Source organism: Cynoglossus semilaevis, chromosome 12 (assembly GCF_000523025.1).
Source record: "Cynoglossus semilaevis isolate Cse_v1.0 chromosome 12, Cse_v1.0, whole genome shotgun sequence".
NCBI lineage: Eukaryota > Metazoa > Chordata > Actinopteri > Pleuronectiformes > Cynoglossidae > Cynoglossus > Cynoglossus semilaevis.
This window is the reverse complement of record NC_024318.1, coordinates 14,561,977-14,586,233: the sequence shown is the minus strand read 5'-3', so window position 1 is coordinate 14,586,233 and position 24,257 is coordinate 14,561,977. Positions and strand designations below refer to the sequence as shown.

Genomic DNA, 24,257 nt, shown 5'->3' with positions numbered 1-24,257 from the left:
ACTTTTTTCACCATTCTTCAATGTTAAGGTATTCAAATAATAGGTTCATACATTCATGTTTTTATTTTAAAAATGAACTTTGTAACTTACCTGCTGTACCTCAGTTGACCTCCTAGGGGTTGTGGGCCAACTGTTGAAGACCACTGCTTTAATTAAAAAATGTATTTGACATATGTGTGGCCTTAATGTTACTGTGGTGGATCACAGCAGCTATGGGTTGCCAGTTCAATTACAGCCTTGGTAGGTTGTACTGTATGCCATGTTGCGCGAAGTCTACAGTAATGTCCTGCTGTAGCAGCCTGCTTCACGTTAGAATGTAAAAAACATATACAGTAATCATCCTCGTAACTCGTTAGCTTTGCAATTGTTGTGCAATATTTCCACAAACATCAGGCGCCATTGTTGAGCATAACCTGTCGGGCAGTAGGACCCAGGGCAGTCCGAGCGCACATGGCACACTGTGAAGGCTCGGCTGCAGGAGGAGATGGTTACAGTCCAGCTCTCCAACATCTTCCCACTCTGTCTGTGCGCTCCTGTCGCTCTCTGTCCCACTCACTACCGACATCCTCTGCTGCAGCCCCTCACCTCCGTGCTCTTCCATCTCCTCCTCTCACCCATGCCTCCTCCTGCCTCCCCTTCACTCATCGCCTGGAACAGAGCGTCTGCAGTTGGAGGCAAAAGTTTTTGACATGACATCTGCTTTGACGGAGTGACAGCCCATAGTATCTCACTCCCGTTGAAGGCCGTTCTGCATGTGAGGGACTAAGTCGACTCTTCACGCTGACCTTCTCTGACCTGCGCCTCCATCCCGTGAGCAGCATCTGGTCCTGCAGCGTTTCTGATCTGTGTGGCCGAAGCTGAGATCCATCACCATGAGAGTCTGGAGGCGGCGGAGCAACTTTGGCTTTCTCTTCCTGGCTCTCTGGTCCCTGTCTACGGCCAAGGAATATGCTGACATAAAGCGTAAGTAACAGTGAATGAGATCATGTATAATAATATCAGTTATTGTGATGGGGAAACAAATAATTCTCAACAAGTTAAAATGGAGTTTGTGATTGTCGTGAATGAAAAAGGAATTATGACTTTACGCCAGGAGCTGAATATACAGCAGTAACACTGTGATTCTCTGTGATTTATGTTCCCGTGCCACTTGGGGGAGCTCTCCTCTTTGCAGTCATTCTGTCAATTGATTCACATGATTATTCTGCAAAAAAAAAAAAAGGTTAGTTTGGAATTTTGTACCCCGAGAAGTTCTTGCTGTATCTTTACAGTACACCTTTAAGCACACGTGGTTGATTAAATATGCAGACATATGTGTTGTACAAACTCAATAAACCATGTGTAAGCAGGTTCTTACCAAGCAAGTCCTCTGTACGCAAGCGCTAGAGCGTTGTTTCCCAAGCAGTGGGTCGTGGCCCAATGACAAGTCGGAAAAGTTCATCATTTGATGGGTCATGAGGCGGAATACTCTGTAGAGGCTTGTCAGGAGAATGATGCTAACACTAATATACGTATATATTTGTATCTTATATTCTCCCTGGTGATGGAGTGTGTTAAACGACAAATAAAGAGAACACAGATGGTGGAGTTGGTTTAAGTCATGTTTCTTCTATGAGATAAGTGCCTGTGTCCATGCTCATCTGAGGAGTAGACAGGACAGAGAACTGTGATGACCAAAAACAATCAGACCACTCTTTATCTCCTGTGTACATACAGGTGTGAGCTGTTTACAGGAAATAAACACCAGCAGCAGTGTGTCAGCATAAAATAGAAGGACTCCAAACAATCTGTCAAGGATTTTGAGCTTTAAAGAAATAACACATTAACAGTAGCAGCATATATATATATATATATATATGTGTGTGTGGGTGGTTTTATAATGTATATCCTCCTCTATCTTATTTTCTTGATCAAAAGGTAACAACATAGTAATAATTAGGGTTGTCTCTATACCATTTTTTTAACTTATAAGAATACTACAAGTATTTTCCTTAGAGTACTTCTCACTGCTACTATTTCTCCAGCTTTAGTTTCAGTTAATGAGCGATGAACCAGAAGTCAGTGTTACTGTATATGTGGAACAGATCAGAGAACATTCTTCAAACTCACACTGTCACCACATTAGACATTGTATCATTGAAACTATGGATAAATTAAATACAAATAATATGAAAGTAAATACACGCCATTTGCGTACAACTTAACATAAACATAACATTACATATGACCGTTTCCTGCTTTTCCTGTAAACAAAGCATCAGTTCAACTGTGTTCCAGTTAAACAAATGAACACATACAGGGTCGGGTTAATTAGAGGTGACATCAGTGTGTTTTCTTATTCCTCTGATATCCTCAGAGAACAGATCAGATTTACTGTAAAGTAAAGTTCTGCTCCTCTCTTTGTCCCTGATGGTAGACGAAACTCCAAAGTGCTGACATCGTTGACCTACTTTAATAAACTACCCATGAGGGCAGTGAAGTGCAAGAAGGAAACACACAACAGTGGCTGACCAGTGAAACGGTATATAGAGTCACTGGATCAGTCCATGTTTCAAATCTCTATTGTTTTGCAGCTTGGTGCAAACGTCACAGGAGTGAACTTTGGAGTTGACCTTTTTTGCTGCTCCTCTCAAAATCAAATCCTCAAATTCAATCAATTCTACAGCCCTAGCATGAGTATTCGTCCCGATACTAGCATCGGTATCGGTGCATCACTCGTAAAAATATCAACAAAAACCCGGAGTATTTTGCTGATGTGTTTGTTGATTATTTCTGAAATGACAGGGGTCTCCTTTTCCTGTTGCCCTACTGCCGCACCGTGACGTCCCAGGAGAACTTCCTGTGATCTCTTATTCATTCTTACTGTTTAACACTTGAGGAAGTCTTCCATCTGCTCAGATGAAACAATAAAGGGAAGTGAGTCTGGTTTTGGGGACGGAGAGTCAGGTTTTGCATCCATAGATAGAGCTCTATCTTTAGCAGGTCAACAGAAACTCAACAGGATGTTGTTTTACTTCAGCTGTTGGACTTCATTCACTCGATGAGCAAACCAGAGAAAACAGGGTATTGTATGGGAGGCAGGTATGTGGGAGCAAGACAAAACAAAGTAGATGTTAATATACTGTATGAATATATGTATGGACTGTAACAAATACTGTGTATACGGACACAACTGCAGTGTTGTAGCGGTGTTTACATTAACTATAGCCTCCATTATTAGGGCCGTCTGCTTCAGCTGTAAGGAACTGGAACATTGGTCTGGCTGCAGACGTGCAGTTCTGATGTATATGTATGGATGGATGGCTGGATATATGTACAGTATGTGCGTATAATATATATATAAAGAGTTATATGTACAGTTGAACCTCGGTTTTTAAATTTAATTCGTTCCTTAATGTGATTCGCGAACCGAAAAGTTCAACAACTGAAACCATTTTCCCATAGGAATCAATGTAAAATGGACCTGGATGATCAATGATTCAAACTTCTTTAACAGTATTTTGTTTACAGGTTCATACACGAAACCAATGGAAATAATTAGATCTAACAACAAAGATAAACACAACTGAATAAAGGATAAAGCTATTAAAAGGAAAGACAATTTCATTCATCCTTACTGGAGCTGAGGAGTCGGGATTGGAAAAACAGTTCTTAGCGTGTATATCCCGAGCACGGACAGGCACTACACACTCAGTCACTCAGTGATCACTTGCTGCATACGTGGTATTGTCTCTTGTTCGGCAACCGAGTTATGGTACGACAACCAGGGCAATTTTTGGTTCAAAATTTAGTATGTCAAAAAGGTTCGTCAACCGTGGTTCCACCGTATATGTATACAATTTCACGTTCTGGAAAAACAATAACATAAATGTCACATATTCCTTTAACAACAGGGCATAGCAGTATAAAGGGTTAGCAGTGTAACGTCTGTATTGAAGTGCATCTGAAGTTAATTGTTTACACGCTGGTGTCTAACAAGCACAAAGCTGTAGGTTGCTTCATTAACCACTTCCAGGAATCTAGGGAAATTGCCGGCAGAGATGCCGCTCGGAGGATGTCTTTCCAGCACATCATCTTGGTGTGGGGTCATTAATGCCAGCAGTGCTGCGTTATACAGGAAAGCGAAAATACTTTACAGGGTATTTATATAGGGCAGGGTGGACTTTGATATTAGCAGGTGTCTGTTTTTAATCTAGCCGTGATATTAACCATGTGGTCTCCATAGTAACTGAAGATGAAGGACGACTGAGAACGCCCTTAAGTTCTTTTATCTGATTTACAGTTTCTTTCATGTCAATAATGACAAATTAAAGAACGCGGTTATCACTCGAAATATTCAATCAACTAGGTTTGCTCACATTTAAATAGATAAATACAGTACTGCCGAGTACAAACACAACCTGTCATTAAATGTGTACTGAATGTTAAGGTGAGTAAAGCCTGGCCAGATTCAGAGAAACTGACCAGTGACATGAGAGCGTCCGGTTCTCTGTGTTAGCGTGAGTGAAATCGACTAAAGCACAGTCTCAGGGAACATCGAGTCAAGTTGGAACGCGCTCAAAAAAATCCCAAATCTGGCGGCCGCTCTTGGACCAGAGCCATCTAATCTTCTGTCCCTCCTGCGCCAGCACCGTTTGGAATATTCCAGCACTCCAGTGGCAATTGGTAACCTTAGAAGAATTAACAAGTGTCGTGTTAGCAAAACCAAAGTTGGGATGCGACAGTTGATAAGGATCAAGCGCCGACCTGCGTGTAGATCAATGAATAATGAGTCTGCGTCAATTCACTACATTGGAATTTAGTTCCTATCATTCGCAGTGAAAGACAAAAACACGGCAGGTGCCGTATGTTGTCCCACTGCTCCGCTTAGTTGCGGTTCCCCAATATTACACATGCACGCACAGCGTTTGTTTTATAAATAACCTGACATTATCTCATAGTTTTTTGACACAAACACTGTTCCGAAATAAGATTCTCTTTTTCTAAGAGAAAATAAGAATAAGGACTTTAAAGATAAAGAAAGAAGAAATTAGACAAAATAGGAAAGGAATAGAGGGGGAGGAGTGGAGACTGACTTTCATGTTCTTTGAGGATACATCATGGAACCCAACAGTGAAACTAATTGCAGTATCGGGGTGTATTTCAAGAAGCCTATCTGTATTTTGTAATCGTTCCTCTGAGCTCATTTCATATCAGAACATTCATACAGTAGTAGACTTTGATCAGTCGACCTCTGTTTCTGTTGTCAGGCAGAATCTTTCCTCCAACCCTGAACGTTCATACCAAATCATTTACCAGGCAGATATAGCATTTAATTCAGACTTCTTATCCGTTAGTTATCATTTAAAAGGAGCGTCTTCTCAACAACACATCCATAACCTAAACATATACAGCGTCAGCCTCAACTTTTCCACAGTTTTGTGCAACTTATCTGGTACAGTTCCACCGGTCTGATGGACATGTCGTTTAAAACAGCCACTTATTTTGATCAAGCCACTCATGAAATAACATCACCCTGGACTGTCTTTCAAACTCCGTTGGGCGACAGGCGTTTGACATTTCGAGGATGAGCCAGCATTGATTTGTTGGCAGCTGGGGAACAACAGACACCGTTAGAACGGTCTCCCTCTGTTAAACACCATTGGTCATAATGGCCATCAGCATGATTTAGCCTCAGCCTGCTCCGACGTGCTGCTCTGCCTTTCCTGACAATGACAGGATCACGCACTTAATACGTAACCTGATGTTGTTAAAGGACAGGATGACGAACGACGCAGTGAAATAATGCCACATCCGCTGTGATTAAATATGACGCTATGTGGATCAGTAATGGTTAGCAATGGTTATACAAATTCAGTATTTGGCAACACAGTTTAACAACAATAATGCTAGCTTGTCTTAGGTCTGAACCGTAGCTGTACAGGCGGTCCTTGGTTTATGACGTCCTCGACCTACGGTGTTTTATGATTATGTCACCATCTCACATTAATTTATCAAAAAAAACTTCTTCCATTATTCAGACATACAGAACTGGCCAACTAGTTCATAAAAGAACAATACAGAATTAAAACTGGCCAACTAGTTCATAAAAGAACAATTTGTGGGTTTTTTTGTGAAAATGTTGCCCTTCATTATGGCTGCCAGGCATAAGTCAGACTCTTCTAATGTTTTAATGTCCTAAATACCAATGTTACCACTGTGTTAGCATAGGTGAGTGACATTAAAATTACATTATGTCACCATATATCTAAAATACAAAACACACATCACATGAAAATTGCATTTTTCATTAGTTTCCTGTAGTGTGTGCTAATGAACAATCGACACAACAGACAAGGCGTGGCTACCAAACTTTTACTGCAGCGCCCCCTTTTGTAGCTAGGACTTGTTACGGCCCTCCCCCGTTGACACATTCACCGCTCCTCCTCTTAAACTTCACTAAAACACCATGATTCCCACAAAAGTATTTTCATTGAAAACTTCAGATTCTCTGTGGGACAAAAGAAAGAAAACATTGAACATGAAATTTGCTAAACTGCGTGCCCTACGCTTTCACCATGATGGTGGAACATTCCTAAACCACATTCATCAGGTAACCAGCAGAGAAGGTCGCGTTCTGCCTTTGAGTACGATTGAGAACAAATGAATCGTTCCGAGGGATTAATCCTGTTCTGTAGTTCTGTTGTGAAGACACCAGAGGGCTTTTTACAGAACAGTCGCCACCATTGACTTTGGCCTTTTGGAGGTCATTCCTCACCAATTTGGAAAATATGCTTTAGGTCAAAAGCAACAACTGAGATGACATTTGCCGCTGACTTGTTTTGACATGTTTTTCTTTTTAAATTCTCCTCAGTGTGTTTTTCTTCTTCCTCTATAGATTTTCTGACCCGCTCGAGCGTTCAGGTCATTTATGAAATTTTTGCCAAATATATTATTAATTAGTTTTTGTAGGTTTGGCCTTATTTTGTAAATTACATTACATCAATGTATCTTTCTTAAAATATTGTGGTCAGAACCACGGTGTGTTCAAGACTGATGTTTATATGTGATACTAAGGCTCAACTATCTCCCTTGGACTGAAAACTTTATTCCAGCTGTAGTCCTCTTATCTTCTCTGTCATTTACTTTTTTTTTTGGCTGGCGGGGAGTGAGCAGCTCTTATCAGTCCTAGTGGCCCAGGTGCAGTCTGTTTGCTCGGGGTGCAGCATGGCATGTTCTTGAACTCTTCCCATTAAGCAGACTGGACCCAACAGCTGAGCACCATTTGAAAAATGTTGCCAAAGAAACCCCTTTATCTCCTGTGTGTGTGGGTTTTTTTTTTCTTTCCTTTTATCCATCAACCTTTTTCATTTAAAAGGATTTTGACTCACTAGCACAACTTGTGACGGACGACGGCACAACAACTATACAGTTAAATATACCATTATATTAATGAATGATTAAACCCAAACACAGTTGGGGTAAAGGTAAAATAAAGGGTAAAAGTCAGACTCTGTATGATAAATGCTAATGCTGGAAGCATTTACCGCCACAGACATCATTCTCCACAGGATATAAAAATACACCGGTGTGAGAAGCAACCACCTGCATCTCTAATCTATTGACCACAGTGATTGAATGTGTCATTTTTATTGCAGAGCGAAGATTATTTGTTTCTGGCGTTAAGCTAGGCTACGAATGATCTGTGAGTGCAGAGGGATAGGAGGAAACAGTTGGGTTTTGAGGGTTTTTTTGCAACGAAAATACGGTTAATTTAATCAGTAATTAAATGTTTTCATGGCTTTTTAAAAAAAGGAAATAGAAAGAGTCTCTTGGTCGTAAGAAAGGACAGCGAACTAGAACGATGCATTCGGAGTGATCGGGCCGTGTTGCCACACACGGGAGCTGCTGAGACTGAAGCATCAGGTCTCTCCACGTCAGTGATTTCACCACAGAAAGGTCATCACATCTCTGTGTCACAGTGTTCGCAGTGAGAGACTGTTGATTGGAGTCAAGCCAAGCTCTTCATCTGTCAGCTCTCAGGCTGATAAAAGCTATTGATGGAGGGGATTGAACCTGTTTTGGAGGGAATATTATATCACGTCAGCACCTCCGGTGAAGATACATCTTCAGGATAGTTAGTTTAGAAGTAGATTTTTCTTTTTGTCAAAGTTTCCTGGTAGACTGCTTGTGTCTAAGTTTAGATTATTGGACCAACTGGTGGTGACTGAAGCTCCACAAAACAACCAAGAACAGATGCACTAAGGTAGAAAAAAAAATTCTTTTTTTTTAATTGAAATTGCATATTGCCGATGTTATATGCAGCCTGCTGATTGTGAAATATTTAAATTATAGGGTTAGGCAGATGTCATTTAAGTTCACGGCGGCGAATGTTTTCCAATTGGCACGTTGACCACCTGGTGTAATTGCAGATGTCACCACAACGGTGTTCTTTCCCATTTCACAAACAGCGAGGTGTTATTATGCGAATGTTGTCTAAGGTCAACAAGGCTACACATCTCCACATCCTTCCGTCCAGCTGCTCCGCCCTTGCATCCACTAAGCGTTCTCTTCATCTGGACAGCAGGTCTCGGTGGTAACAGAGCCGATTGAGCAGACGTGGAGTTAAGTGTGAATGCAGAGCAGCACATCCTGGGTCCTCTTGAAGAAGAATAAGGATCATGCTGCTTCATAAATGATATGTTGGAGCAGCGTTATTTGCAGCAGTCAACGTAAACACACCCACGAACGTACCAACGGGAATGTTTTCAGAAAATGTCCGAAGGCTGTCGTTGGTTATTAATTACATCTTATTTTATTTATTAATAACTGTAATGTAGAAATTACAGGCTGTTTGTTTCCTCATTACTCATCAGGTTAATTAATAATGCATGTAATGTTGAGAATAGAATACTAAAATGTCAGGGGGACGCTGCAGTGGTGAAGGTTTTAGACCCAAATAATGAAAACGATCGCGGCTGTTTCAGGGATTCATTTATTATCCAAAATAAACAAATGGGGGGAAAAAAAGAGTCGGAATTTCTAAGATCCCAGAGGAGAAGGCATGGATGAGAAAGTCATATTTCCTCACTTTTTAATGGCAATTTGATTAATTGATCACAGATGTTTAGTCTCCGTCCAAATCAATACAAACCCTGGGAGAAGTTACTAGAAAAAAGTAAATAAAAAAAACACTGATGTTGTGTTTCTCCTCAGAGACCAAATAATTGTTTTGTTTGTTTTATATATAGACATATGTGTATACACATATATATGTGTAAATGTTTATAAATATTTGTATATATGTTCATGCAGTATATATATGAATATATATTTTTAAAGCTGTAAACAACACATACGAGGGCTGTGTGTGCTCAAAGGAAATGTTTTGTTTACATCGCTAAAACCTTTATTAACTGTTTAAACAATTCATCTTTTATTGTGTTGAGCTTTTAGGTTTCAAACTACTTTGATGACTTCGTAGCCGACCAAACACGCCAAACTCTTTAGTCTTTTATACGCATTTCGGGGTTGGCCGACCAGTCTTTCTCCTTCCTAATTTGGCATTGTTTAATTAACACATGCTCCCTCTGTGTCTGAGAAAGCCAAATGGATTCTCAGGGACACCAATGAAAGTGTTGAATTTTTTTTTTTAATCAACCAGAACTCTGCCGGTTCCTTCCTTTTTATAGATGCTTTTTAATGACACTTCACTCCACAGCCTGTGGTCTCTCTCTTCGAGGCCGCTCTTGTCCGTCTCACACACTTTATGCCCCGCTAAATTCAACAAACCGACGTCGGCATGTTCAAATATCTCCTCCTTAAATGTAGGAGGTCCCATTTATGACCTTGTTAGCTCGTTATGGACTCCGTGGAAAACGGAGAACTCCGGGCTACGCTGTGACTGGGGGGGCGACTAAATGAGCCTGACAGGCTGTTTGAAGCTAAAGAGAAAAAATGTAGCTGTAGCTGCCATTAGTGAGAGAGAGAAGAAGAAAAACGTCTGTTACAGACAGAGTGCTCTCCGTTTGGGACAAGAATACTTCAGTATAATAACACTACTACTACTACTACTGTAGTACTGCTGCTCGCTCCAGTCCACTGAACCTTTATTGTTCGGCGTGAAGGCACACACATTCAGACGCCGCCAGAGGGATAAGCGAACAGAGCAGAACCGCGGCCGCACGGTAAACAGAGAGACGCAGCTCTTTTGTCGTCCTCGGTTGATATCAGACGCAGAAAAACCTTTCCCCTCACACACTGCCTCCATGTCCAGTCTGTAACATTCACTGAACCTCCTGGGATGTTCACTTCACCACAGACACGCTGAATCAGTCTGTGTGAATAGGGACATGCTGGGTTAGGGTGTATGGAAATTATGAGTACAATTCCCAACTGATAAGAGTGGATTCATATTCTCCATTAATGTCTGTTGGAACAGAACATAGTGCAGAACAGATGCTCTGGGTGTTTTATGCTGTTCAAATAACAACATTCAATGGGGAGTTCTACCATAGTTAGCTTCCGGCTAATACATATTGACATTCATTATTCATGTACGGACGTTTAAGCCAAATGGCTATTTTATTCTGCGAATCCTTTCTGACTGAGGCACTGCAGGGTACAAGTAAATGTGTAATGCTAAGAACTGAACTGATATATGTAAACTGTGTTCCATGTAAAATCGCTGTATTTAAAAAATACAATGTTTTTGGTTTGGTTAAACTCAATATTTTTTGTGGTAATACAATCCCTAAGATACCATAGTTATTTTTGAAAATTTTACTTCAGTAATTTCAAGTCAAAATTCAGCATTACTAAAATGGAAATCTCACATTTTTATTTTTATTAAAAGTACACAAACAACATGTTTGTAAAAACTCTAGTGTATATTTCAAAAGTAATATCAAAATGGTCAATTTTTCATGAGCGCACAGGGAGCAGAGCAGCAGTGAGAGCGGGCGACTGCAGTGACAGCGCGTATATAAGAGAGTATAACAAGGTGAAACACCACGAAATAAACGGCGGACAGGACAGCTTTATTGCGCCACTTTCTTTTGGTCCGGCTCTGGACATGTCATAAAGTTCCTCATCTGTTATTGCGCCTCCATCAGTGATGTTTGTCCCACTGAAGAGGCCTTGTGGGAGAAGGCAACATCTCAGAGGAAACGCCGCCGAGAGTGGGCTTTAACTCACTCTCAGCGACACCGCGTGCAAACTTTTAGTCGTGTTGTGCTTCATGGCTTCTATTGGCTTCTATTATTAAAGACATTACTAAGCTGTTTTCAACAATACTGCTGACACCTTTGTCTGACAGAGGGTTTGTGGGAGCAACTAAGATGTTTGTAGCACTCTGATAGTGTCCATATGATTTTTTTTTTTTACAGGTGACCAAGAGGAGGCTAAACATCGAGGGAGAACGGACGGCCCAAAACAATATGGGACCACTGTACCTCTGCTGCTAAAAGGCAAAGACCAAAGACCACTGAGTGAGCTCCGAGCCGGGGTAAATACTACCATAGTACCTACACTGTACTACACAAGTAATTTCACAGTTAATTGTGTGGTGGCTCCAGCAGCAGCCCAGAGCTGATGGTGATGTGTTTACAGGAGCACTCCAAAAAATCAATGACCGGTTGTTTGACATATGGCAACGTGCTTTTAACTTTAGTTCAGTCTGAGTGACTTTCTCACCTTCATGATTTGACCTCTCACCTTTGTGTGGGTGGAATGAGAGCCAGTCCTGTATGCAATAGATATAATATACAATATATATAGTGTATGTATATATATATATATTTAGCAGGACAATGCTAAGCCTCACGTTCAGGCAAAGTGCCAGACTGACCAGCCTGCAGCCTAGACCTGTCTCTTATACAGATACAAATATACAGAAAGAGGAAAAATAAACAAAAAAAAACTGGTGAAAATGGTTGTTTTTTATGTGAAAAAGAAAAGTAATAAAAAAGGGATTCAATATTTTTTTGTCGACCATTTGAGCACAAAACCAGACATTTCAGACTAGTGTTTCCCAAACTACCCATATTTTAAAAGTCACAAACCTTCGCGACCCAAGTCAATACACATTATTCTTAAGCTCCTGGGAAACATGATACGAGACGACCCAAAAAAAAACTCTTGCGACCCACCTGAGGGTCACGACCCAAACTTTGGGAAACAATGATTTAGACATATATAGTAGGAATTCTTGCGCAGGGCTCGCCTCTAAAGGCCAAGTAGAGATGAGTAATGAGTAAAAGTAGTAAACTTAGGTAAAAGGTCATAAAAGGGAGTAGTAAAATATTAATAACAAACAAGATAATGGTTATTTTCTGAACACGGGTGCTTGTGTTTTTTAAGTTGTTACATCTGTATGTGTCTGAATTCAAATTAAACTGAAAAGAAAAACAACCACCTTTTTTGGTAATGGGGCAGAAAAAATAATGTAAAAAAGGAATTTTTTTTTAGAAATGTCATTTAGCAGAATGTAGCATTTTTAATCATAACAAATACAGTAATTCCTCCTTGGGCTCAGTTGTTTTCTCACTGTCAGTCCCTATATTAAAAGACTATGTTATTAACTGCATATGACGCACTTTCCTGTATACATTCAACAGAGGCATATGAAAAACTGAAGTTGTGGTTTTTGGGGTAGATAATTGTATCCTCTGCTGTTTTGCCTCTGTCTGATGTTCTGTAATTGTCCTCCGCTGCTGACGGAGAGCGTTCTCGCCGCGGAGATAAAGTGGCTTTATGGTAGTTTATGTATGAGCAGACCTCTGTCAAATTAAACTGACCACCAGGGCAGCTACTGATTGTCTTATCAGACGACGGCATTGGCTCAAACCTCCCTGGACGACACATTTCTACACAGTACGTGCTGTAGCTGAGCCATGAGCCTACGGACTGTTACACAGCAGCGGTGAAGCTCTGCAGAGTCATCACTTGACGTCTTTGCTGGACTAACGCTACGATGTTATCTCCTCACACCCAGAGTGCACACAGACTCTCCCTCTCTCTCTCTCTCTCACTCTTGAATTCTTTATTATGTACGTGTTGCGAGGTGTAAGGGTTGAAAAAGTCTTCAGATGCTCTTTTCCCTGAGAGTGAGATAATATTTGAATCTTGGTTTCCTGGGAATGTTACTCATAAATTCAAAGTGATTCAGTGTGACACTAAATCTGGAACACTGACCTTATGTGGTCAGTGGGCTGCATCGTATGGACTGTTCTGATGCAATATTTATACAGGGAGCACAAACCCACATTGGTCGGGAAACTAACTAGTGTTTCCCGACCAGCAGGAAACAGCAATAGTTATAAAGGAGCAATCCAACCTTTATAAAAGGTTCCAATATGTGAGGAAAAGAAAATAAACATTCGGCCTATTGTTAGGGCTGAGCAGCAGCTGACGAGAATGAAGCGAGATGCAGTCGAAGAGAAGAATGGCAACGGCTTTGTGAGCAAGGAGCCCATATTCTCGAACGCTCTCTCAATGTGGCCCACACGAAGCTGCTAAACAAACAATCAGGGATCCCACTTTTAAGCCTACTAGACAACCCCACACGGGCTGCACAAATAAATATTGCCAGGAGAAAAAAAAATAAATGTCTGAAACATTGTTATGTTAAGACTTTATAGGATGTGGCATTTTATAGAGTCAGTATTGTGCTTTAAAATTGCAGTGAAAAAAAAAACGCATTCTTTTGTTGCAACAAAAGTGTTATTTAGAGTCATAACACTTTACCCTGGCTCATTTGGCAGCGGCCATAGATTCTGTGGGAACAGCACATGATGTTTAATAATACACCGAATTGCTGCCTCAGCAGCTGATGAGTCTTTTCCGCAGAGCAAAACACACATTAGAATATAGAAATAAGGTAGTGCTTAGCTTTCTTCTTTCATACATACATATATATATATATATATATATATATTTGCATCTATAATCTACATCAGTGCCAGGATATGGCTGTGTAGACAAAACCAACAGCACAAAACTGCCCAAAATAAACCAATATTACAGATAAATATGTACGTTTGAGAATTTACGTACAGAGAATTTCCATCCATCCATCCATCCATCCGCTTATCTGTTACCAAGTCGCCATGACCGCCACCCAAATCACACTGCACCACACAAGCCCCTTGTCAAAGTTCCTGAGGGTGGTGAGTCCACTGGAAGGTGCCAACCGCCCTAACCGGGATTTGATCTTGAGGTGAACCCAAAAACCTGTCCATTTGAGGTAGCTATAGCTACACGTTAGCTTGAACAGCAGAGCAGCTTGAAGACAGGCGCCAACCGCCAAGTCTACACAGATTGTGACATCGTTATGCTGAAGTTGCACGAGGTGCATTCAGGTACCATCTTAAACTTGAGAATCGGATGGTTACGGCTTCAAGTTACGGTTCAGGACAAATGAGTTATATTTTTCTCAACTTCTCTCCAATGTTCTAAGGTCCCCCAAGTAGCCCCCAGTTTGAAACACACTGATGTTACCTTCCATATGTATGTCAAAAAAGCAAAAATAAAAAATAAAAAATCAGGACCATCTAGTTGTGGCTGACTGCTATTGCTACAAACCTGCGGCGTTCGTTGACAGTCTTGAAGGGTGTAGCTGTGAGGGGCTACAGTTCAAGGTGTCCACCTCTGCGTCAAGCAAAGTTTTGGGAAGCGAAGGATGTGGACGTTTTCTTCCTGTCCGTCTATTTTTCCTGTTCTTTCACTATTGTGCTTTGCGCCACATCCTGCCTTGTGTGTCGGTGTGCGAGGCGAAGTGTGAGTCAATTTCTGGTCCACAGACAGGATGTGTGAAACGCAGGCAACACCTATCAACACTCCTCTCGCGTGTTTGTGTTCCAGGGTTACCCCGCGACGCTGATGCTGCTGCTCCACGCGGAAGGTGAACAGCTGATACTGAGGCTGGAGAAAAATAAGTGAGTTTTCCTCTCATCTGTTCTTAAAATGCCAAACCTACTTCATCACATGATGTCAATTTACACACACTTGCCTGATTTGATCACAAACTCACAGAAGAGACTGGCTGGAGTGATGTGATGTGATGTGTTCAAGGCAGGACAAAATAGTCCATTCACATATATCTGCTGTCTTTTGTGGTTCAGTCTTTTCAAAGAAGAAAAGAGGCAGTGGAGATGAGACTTGAAGATGTGCTCGTCCTCCTCTTCTTTGCTCATGTCTCATCCCTCTGCTGCCTTTAGGAGTGCACGACAATCACACAGTCCACTGAAACACCAGTCAGTGTCAGGCCGTGTTCACGGGCAAGCACATCGATGCTTTGACTCGCTCTCAAAAATGTTAAGGACGCCGCGATGCCAACGGTAAAGGACAGTCTCAGAAGAACGGCATTGGTGACAAAGGGGCATCACAGACTGCTGCAGGCAAACAACATTTTAGCTTTTAAATATTTATTAAAAAAACACCTGTGAGTGAAAGGGGACTGTCCAAAAATGTTCAGTTCTGCAAAGCTGTGTTTAAATTTGAAACCCTTTGTCTACTTTGCGGCATGAATTTTAGATTATAGCTGGAACTTGTCACTTGATTGGAGGTATTAATGAATCAGAAGGGCGTCGGTGCCATGTTGTGGTGGGTCCTGGTCATAAGCTAGTGAGCCGTACCTGGACTCTGACCCGGTGTCAGTAGGGATGCATCAAAAAATATTACATTATGTTGTGCATATAAATATATGTATACACAACATAATATGATGTTTTCAAGTCAGACTTCAAATCCAAACTGAAAATTCTGGACCGCAAAGATGTCAACAAATAATTTCTGATTCATGAACCCACCTGTGGAACTGAGGTTGAAGTGGATTTGTTGTGCAGTTTTGGCAGCGCAGCACTTAATAACATGTTATTTAAGAGAAAACGCACCAGTTTGACAGCGACAGATTATCCTGTTCTGACCATGATCAGTAGTTTTTTTGGGTGGAGGGATGATGGGAGGGGTGGGGGGGTAGTATTCTGCAGTGCTGGCTTTATCTAGAGTTTCTTACCTGGAAGGAAAATTCTCACTTCATTGCTCTTTTGCTGACTCAGTTCTTGTGTTTGCCAGTATTTCTTATTCAGTGAGTCGGGAGGGCAGATGTTACCATTTTACCTTGAGAAAACAGATACTGACTCTGCAATTATCCACAAACCTTTAGACATCCATCACTGCCGCTCTGCTGTGAGTGTATATACAAACGGCGAGTGCAAATAGGCCATAAATCTTGCATTTTAAGAAAAAAAAATGAAAAGGAATTTGTCATGATTCCGTAATGAGTCAACTTGTCATAGCAAGAAAAACTGCCTACATACAGCGTAGGGTAAAGCTGTACAGAAAACCACCCAGTCAGACTCCTACGTGCGAGTGGCAGTGACCTCAGCATCAGCTGTGTCGTCTGTCACCAGCCTGAGGGCCGGCAGCCTGCTGCCACCGACATCCGGCTGGTTCCGTCTCTGACCAGATGTATCCTCTGATACGACTTGAGCAGCTTCACCCGCTCAGAGCAGGTGGTGTCTGACCTCTGTGTCCGTCCGCCTCGCCAGGACTGCAGTCATGCAAAGAGGCGAATGAATTATACAGACAACAGTGTCAGGCTGTGTTCATGGTGTATCATCTACAATGACAATACATCCATCTGCCTTACAGTGTTGACGAGGACATCAGCAATAGATAAGGATGCACCGTACAAAAGGGGAAAAAGGAATTAACCGTTTCAGAGTCAAGCAGGAAACGGATTTATTTGACTGAAAAGGAAAAATTAACAAAGCTATTCCTTTAAAGTAAATCGTCTCCATTTAGGTATAAACACATCTGGAAGATTTGTTTCAGTCAGAGAATTCGTTATTTGTTTTTTTGGGGTTTTTTTGGCCGTGTCACGATCTGCTAATTGGCCTTGTCTAAGAACTGAAATCAAGTTAATAAAAAATAAAAATATAAATAAAATAAAAATACACAAATATCATTATAATTTTAAATAATTATCAAATAATAATTTTATATGATATATATAATTTTCAAAATAAAACAAATACAAATGAGTGCAATTTACAAAAAACTCCACCAGGCTGAAAACTCCCCCTTCAACCAATACGTGTCAACCAGGTGGGCCCCCGTGCCCCACTTTGGGAACCACTAGTATAAAAGCCCTTTAAAAGCCTTATACCTTAATGTGAATTGCCGAATTTGGAGACAAAAACTAAACCGTAAAGGTTTTAGTACATTTACTCTGCACTTTCATTAAAAAAACATAGTAAAGAGATCCAAAAGCTCGGTGTAAGGTGCATTTTCTGCTGAGTTATAGAAGGTTTTCTGCGAAGGCTCATCGTTTCTTGCTGACTTTGTATACTAGGCCAATTTGGCAGCACTGCAGACAAACTCCTGCTACAAGGCCATTGTGAAATGACCCAAGTCCACACCTATATAAACAAACGTCCAGATCCAGTTAAAAGACTACCGTTTGTTAGCAGCTCGGCTCCGTCCCAGGAAAATAAAAAAAAACAAGTACACAATGAGCGAGGCGACAAAATTGTCGACTCCCACTTTCCGTGGAGAGATGGCCTTCCATAAAATGAATCTAATAATGATATCTCCATTGACATTTCAGAGTGTGTGAATAAACGTTTTAATTCTGCTGTCAGTGTGTCAGTCAGTCCACAGAGTGTGTACTGAATGTAATTTCCCTTGCGGACTCCAGGGGGTTACAGCATCTCAACAAATTTAATATAGTATCTGTGAACTACACGGAGGATATTTGGAAGACCTTTGAGATGCGACAGCAAAGGTCTTTAAAATGACTGAAAATGACAGTTTGTCAACTTTTTAAATTTGCAGCCAAAAAAATTTAAAAATGAAAATTTCACCTGTTGCATTTGGAGTTCATACTGTGTTACCCCAACAGGTGTGGGAAGAGGTGCAGTGCTCCTTTAAAAGCAATGCTCGACTGAATGTAGTATTGATCGGTGGCACGGTGAGGCAGCTTCAGATGATGAATGCTGGCTGTGTAGTACATTTCACATTAGTCCTGATTAAAGACTTCAATAAGACTGTTTGGAGAAACACAGTGGTCAGTCTGCATTAGAGAATGTGCAGAAACGCTGGATTAAGTCAATATCAGAGCAAATCTGGTGATTTTTTTTAAATAGTCCAAATATTTACAGTCTATTGAGGATGGAATTAACCATTTGAATTATCGATCGGGCGAAGATCACCTTTGTTTCTGTTCAGTTTGGAAATTTTCACCGAAGATCGCTTTTGTTTCTGTTCAGTTTGGAAATTTTCTGAACAGATTACCTCACCAAATCTTTCTTTTGGATGGGATTTCTTTGGGGTGTCAAACTCATTTTCACCAGGGGGCCACATCAGCAATACATTTCCCCTTGAAGGGCCGGTTGTAAATGGAAGACTGTATAGATCAGGGGTCACCAAACCCCGGTCCGCGGACCAGTACCAGTCCATAGGTCATTTGGTACCGGGCCGCAGTAGTTAATTTTTACTAATTTACTTCATTCAAAGAAAACCCAGTCATATCCATTTACTTTCTTTATTTAAAGATAATCTGAAAATATTTTAAAATAATGTTTCAGACCACTGGTATAGATGTAACTACTCCATAACAGACTAAAACATGTTTCTGCAAATGATTACTATTTATTCAAGTTACAAATATTGCTCATTGCTGTGTAATAAAAAAAATTACTTAGGTTAAGAAACTTCGCTGCATGGACTTTCCTAAATGCTTTTTTAGCTCCCACAGGCCACGGGCCTTGGGTTTGACACGTGGATTAGTGGGTTAAAAAATGTCAGTCTAATGTAGCTGGAGTATGATTTGTATATATGACTCCAGTACAGGATAATGGTAGCCTAGGTTCTGAAGTGAAGCAGTATTATTTCAGAAGTATAAAGTATTTCCATTCGGCTAATAGCATTACACTCGCTCCTAAATTCAGTTTTGTTGAATTAAAATTTTCAATATTCTTTGTCAAGTCAATTGATTACAACCTAATGCGGTGTTCCTCTTTTCCAAAATACATTTTAGGTTCGTCGATGATGCATTAAACCAAAATCCACCACCTAACCCACTCTGGTGCTGCTTGATGTTGGATTAATCTAATTTTCTAAAACATTGCAGGTGTACTGCATTATCCGCTACAGTAGAGCCAATTCCAGTCTTAAAATAAAAAACTTTTTTCAGTGTTTTCCTCCAAACCCAGAACATGCATAATGATCAGCTGTAGAAAAAAAAAATTTGGCCACATGCTTCTCTGTGAGCACATTTCCTTTCATTCTTCTGTGAAGGAAAAGACAGAGCAGCCCTTTAAAAAGACACGACCTGTCTAAACAACACCATTATGTTTTTGACAAGAATGTAAAATCGCCATGGCAACATCACACCGAGTGTGTTTTATATAGGAAAGAGGACGCACCTTACTTCACACACACACACAGATACAGCGTTACATCTGTGTGTGTTTCGGAGCCGACGGGGTTGTAGGTCAGCGAGAGAGAAATCACACGTTTCCTTTAGACCTCAGCTGGATCTGTCCATGTGAGATGGGGATATGATAGTATTGGAGGCATTATTTTTGGCGTCGCTTGTCAGGTTTCGCCGCAGTGTGAGCAGAAAGCACGTACGACCGAAACGCAGTACTAGGAAGACTCTCTTCAGGTGCAGGTCATTTATTTCCAAAGGGCAAAGTTACAAAACTCACTGAGTTTGACGGAACAAGGAACGCAGTACAAGGAATTTCCATGCAGGAACATCAGGAATACCAAACACAAGGCATGAACACAGACCATGACCACAGCAATCACAGAACACAGCAAAATGACCCCAGGAACCGTGAGGGAGAGAGGTTTATATATCCAGGCCACCAGGTGACACCAGTGTGACTAATGACAGAGACACAGGCGAGGGTGATGTCACTGACTAAGCCACACCCACAGCAGGAAAACTGACACAGACAGACCATTAAAGTTACTATGGTAAATCTATTTCTCCAGTATGAATAATAGTATCTGAAATCAAAAGTACCGCGGGATTATTTTTAGTCATCAGAGTTTGAAGGTAATACGAAGATGTAAAATACACATACACAAAGATCAGACATAAATCTGTGGAATGGGTTTCAACATTGACCCCAATCCCAAAATATCTCAGAATATCTTTCCTGCTTTAATGCTACTGTCTACTAATCAAACAGAATCTGAACAACTTACCAGACTTTTGGAAAATTAATTTTTCTATCAAAGTCAGGAAACGTGTGCTTGGACATAAGGAGCATCAATTTATTTATAACTAAGAGCAAGAAAAAAACTCAAATATTCTGATAGAATAAACACACACTGTCATTGCGTTTAAGTTGTGACTGTTGATTATTATAATAACTTGGCAGATTCTGCAGCAGTCAAACAACAACAACCAAGTTTTATGTCGGGTGTCTATGGGTAATTCATTTGGCCTGTGGGCCGCATGTTCGACATCCCTTTTATTCTGTAATATATCGGTTTGTCCTTTTGAGTATCGAGTATGTAGATTAAACTTAAAAGGTTACCTCTTTCCCCGTTTCCTTTTTTACACACAAACATAAATTGAATTATACCTCCTGCCACCTCACATTTGCAGTGCAGTGCACAGCACTCTTGGGTAACTCTTTGATTTCAGAGGACATACACAATAAAGTCAAGTCATGTCAAATCTATTTATCCAGCGCATTTCAAACTAACAGAAGTTTAGCCAAAACGGCTTCACAAACATGACATAATTAGACAAGGGAAGTGTAAGGTGGTGGAAACAACAAAGGCAGACAGGAGGTCAAAAAAACAAACAAGACGGGCAAGAAGGAAACGGCGAACGCAGACAGGGAATCGATGCAAACACCGGACACAAACAAACAATTAGGGCATCAGACAACATTACGTTCAAGGGCAATTATTTCACATTTAAAAATGTCAAGAGAGGGAAAAGACTTGATGTAAAAGGGAAATCTATTCCAGACCTCAGGGGCAGCAACTGAGAGGAGCTCAGTCTCCTTATCAATTTTCAATGGATGACAGCCATCGTTAGGAACTGTTGTGCGGACGATCGAGCGCAGTATAAAATACCTAATAAATACTCGAGAATCGGTGAAGTGCTTCAATAACACGTAGAAGGATTTTCAATTCAATGCAAGTGCAAACGTTAAGGCTAAACATCTTTAATGAAGCTGCTCTGACAATAACAACGTAGAAGGAGTCTCAGTATCACAGTAGGAGTCTCTGGGTTAGGAGATGATAAATGTAGAGGAAAGTTAGATTTTGGAAGTTAGTAAGGCAGTTGTTATTGGCTATAATAAGTGGTTATTGTCTCCTATGATCAAATAAATACATCAGGAAAAATAAGTGTACCTAGAACAGAACCCTGAGGTGTGCCACAGACAAAGAAACCTGGAGAGGAGGACTGGTTGAATATGATGTCACCGACAGTTGATGCAGGTAAACAAAAACATGTATGATCTATGTTGGAGCATTTGGTACAGTGTAATGAGTCTACAGGAGTTGATTATGCATAATATCCATATCTATCATGAGCAGCATGTGTTTCAGCCTCGGAGTAACGCTCCTGAGTGATTACGTTGTTCGGTTGCTTAATAATACATTCCTCTTAAGGAAATAAGATGCGAACCTGGGCCTCATTACACGATGCATTTAACCGTGTTTGTTTAATAACACAATGCGGCCATTAATGGTCTGTCGCCAGGTTACGGTTCCAGGCTCTTACAGCGGATCAAAGCACAAAATTTTAAAGGCGTTCACCATAAAAGCTTTAATGAAAAGTGCTTGTCAGTGTCGCAATGGCTCCGTGTGTGATTCACGTCCTCCGCCGTGTCCCAGCATGCCACTGAGAATGGCTCTTTTGCAAGGGACCCATGAGAAATGAAGATGATTACACCTGAGTCTTCACGGCTTGCGCAGCTGTTCGTTCTCTCACCGGAGCTCATCTGATACGGTTACTGCGGGCGGCATCAGTCACTTTGTCATCATCTCATACAGGTGTAGATGGAGATTACTCTGATTATTTAAATTGCTGATGACGACAGGGGAAACGTGTGTTTGGTTCTGCGGCATTTGTTGCTGCAGATACATTTAAATGATGGCAATTTGTACCGACGTAATAGAGATGTTAAATAATACAAAGTGTTGCTACTGCATGTCATGAGTGGCTGTAGTATTAAAATGCTAGGCTTGATGGGTTCCATTCATTGTCTACCAAATATTCAGTGGTTTCACAATGTAGCAGTTACCGCGCCTTCCTTATTCGTCTGCCTTACACACAGGAGGTCATGGGTTCGAGCCCCAGAGGAACCACATACTTAATGGCAGCCTCTGTGGGTTGCAAAGACTCACTGTCTTTTGGCTGTGGGTGGAAACCAGAGTACCAGAGTACTCACTCCATACAGAGAAATCAACTGGTTTGCTCCGTGAGGAGTGAGCAGGAGTATATATATATATATATATATATATATACATATATATATATATATACACTGTATATATATATATATATATATAGTGGGGGTTAGGAGTATATTTTTAAATCACTTTATAATACCAAAAAAAGTGTTTTGCATTCCTCAGAGTACATGCATAGAGCAACAGTATCGGAATATCATCCAGTTGCAGAATCATCAACATCTATCTCTCACATTAAGTATGAGCCCTAACTATTAGCATGACAGGAAGCGTGCCCCGGATTAGACGAGCTGTCCTCAGTCGGCCGGCTCTTTCTCACAGTGTTGGTTCGCTGATGAAACCAGGGTGTGCACGTGCACGCACGCGCACTCCCATCACACAGATGTAAAAGCACCGCACGCACACTCCCATCACACAGATGTAAAAGCACAAGATGGAAGTTCACAATGAATCCAGATGTCCTTTAGAAAAACAAGGAGGAAATGCTTCACTGATAGAGCGGAGGGGTTTTTTTTCTGGGAAAGATTAATGTTGACAAAACAGGGTCAGCAACACAATTCATCCATGAGCCGTGACTAGTTTCTGTGACACATCAACTGGATTATTCTCCCACAAAAACAGTGGGCTGATAAGGTTCAGAGATAGATCTACCATATAGACGCAAATCTTATAACGCTCGACCTAACTGTTTATTAGTCATCTGTATTTTTCTGTGACTTCTACATTCACATATTATTACAAACTCACGTTCAGATACATTTCTGGCTCTGAATCCTGCTATGTTTTTTGCACAGATTGCATACAACCATGTTAGAAGTAAAGCAGCCCAATAAGCCAAGCAATAGAGTCATGACACTCATACCAATGCCACCCAAGGTGAGTGTGTGCATCGATGTTAGTGTTAAATTAGGTGTATTTCAAAAAAGACAATATTTTGTAAGTTCTAAAGTCTTAGTCATTATTCTATACACAAAACTTTTAACAACCTTCTGAAAGTTTTGTGTTATGGCCTGGCTCAGACATGGAGCTTGAGTCTGAAGGGTCACTGAACTGGACTCTTAGTTTTTCTTGGTTTTGGTACGGAGATTTGTGGCCGCGCTGCAACTTAATAGCACTATATTTCCAGCCGCCTGTCCATTAATTGACGTCTCCTGCTCGATACCCACTAGCCATGATGAGTCATGTTTCACTGCATCAGCAGCGGCGGTGGCAGATTGCTTACCCTGATCCATATGTTAAAATGATACATCAGTGCCAAGCTAAAGTTTCCATCTTCACCCTGTTCTCAAGGTAATGGGGTGTAGAATGACAAATTATACGCTATTATCCAATCGTAGCTTCCGTGAAAGTGTTAAGAGTGGGTTTAATGAGATGGGACTTTTTGGGAGGAGGGTGGGGGCGCTTCACGGGGGTCTGAAGCGCTGATGATATGGGACGTGTTCTGTCAGTGCAGGGATGAGGTGCTTCATTTAAGCCTTTAAGTCTCACACCGTTACAGGTTAGCCTCGGTGCTTGAAGTGTCTCCAGCGAAGCAGATTTGTCTGCAGACTTTTGGCATTAAGAAAGCTGAGCGTGTAGATAAGCCTCGTGTTTCTACTGATACGCACCAGTTATGCTGCATCCTTTTGTGGAGAAAGAAAATAATGAAATATAATAACAGGAAGGGGTGGGGTGTGGAGCATTAGCATCTTTTTTCTCTGCTCATAATTGCGTAGTTCCCCTTAAGGCAAGGTAGGGTGAAAAATAAGGCTCCCCCGGGAGCAACTACAGATTAATTGGACAGATAGGAGCTCTCTGACATTTTACATATACATATGCATTTG

The 24,257-nt window shown here is 41.0% G+C and overlaps 1 protein-coding gene across 1 annotated transcript in view; it reads left to right on the top strand.

The window, feature by feature from the left end:
- The first annotated feature begins 173 nt into the window (after nt 1-173).
- Nucleotides 174-24,257, top strand: part of adam12b (ADAM metallopeptidase domain 12b) — a 70,447-nt gene continuing 46,363 nt past the window's right edge. The window contains exons 1-3 of the mRNA XM_017037311.2: nt 174-963; nt 11,367-11,485; nt 14,842-14,915. Of these exons, the coding sequence (XP_016892800.1) occupies nt 873-963; nt 11,367-11,485; nt 14,842-14,915 (284 nt within the window). The 5' untranslated portion in view covers nt 174-872. The remainder of the gene's footprint in view (nt 964-11,366; nt 11,486-14,841; nt 14,916-24,257) is intronic.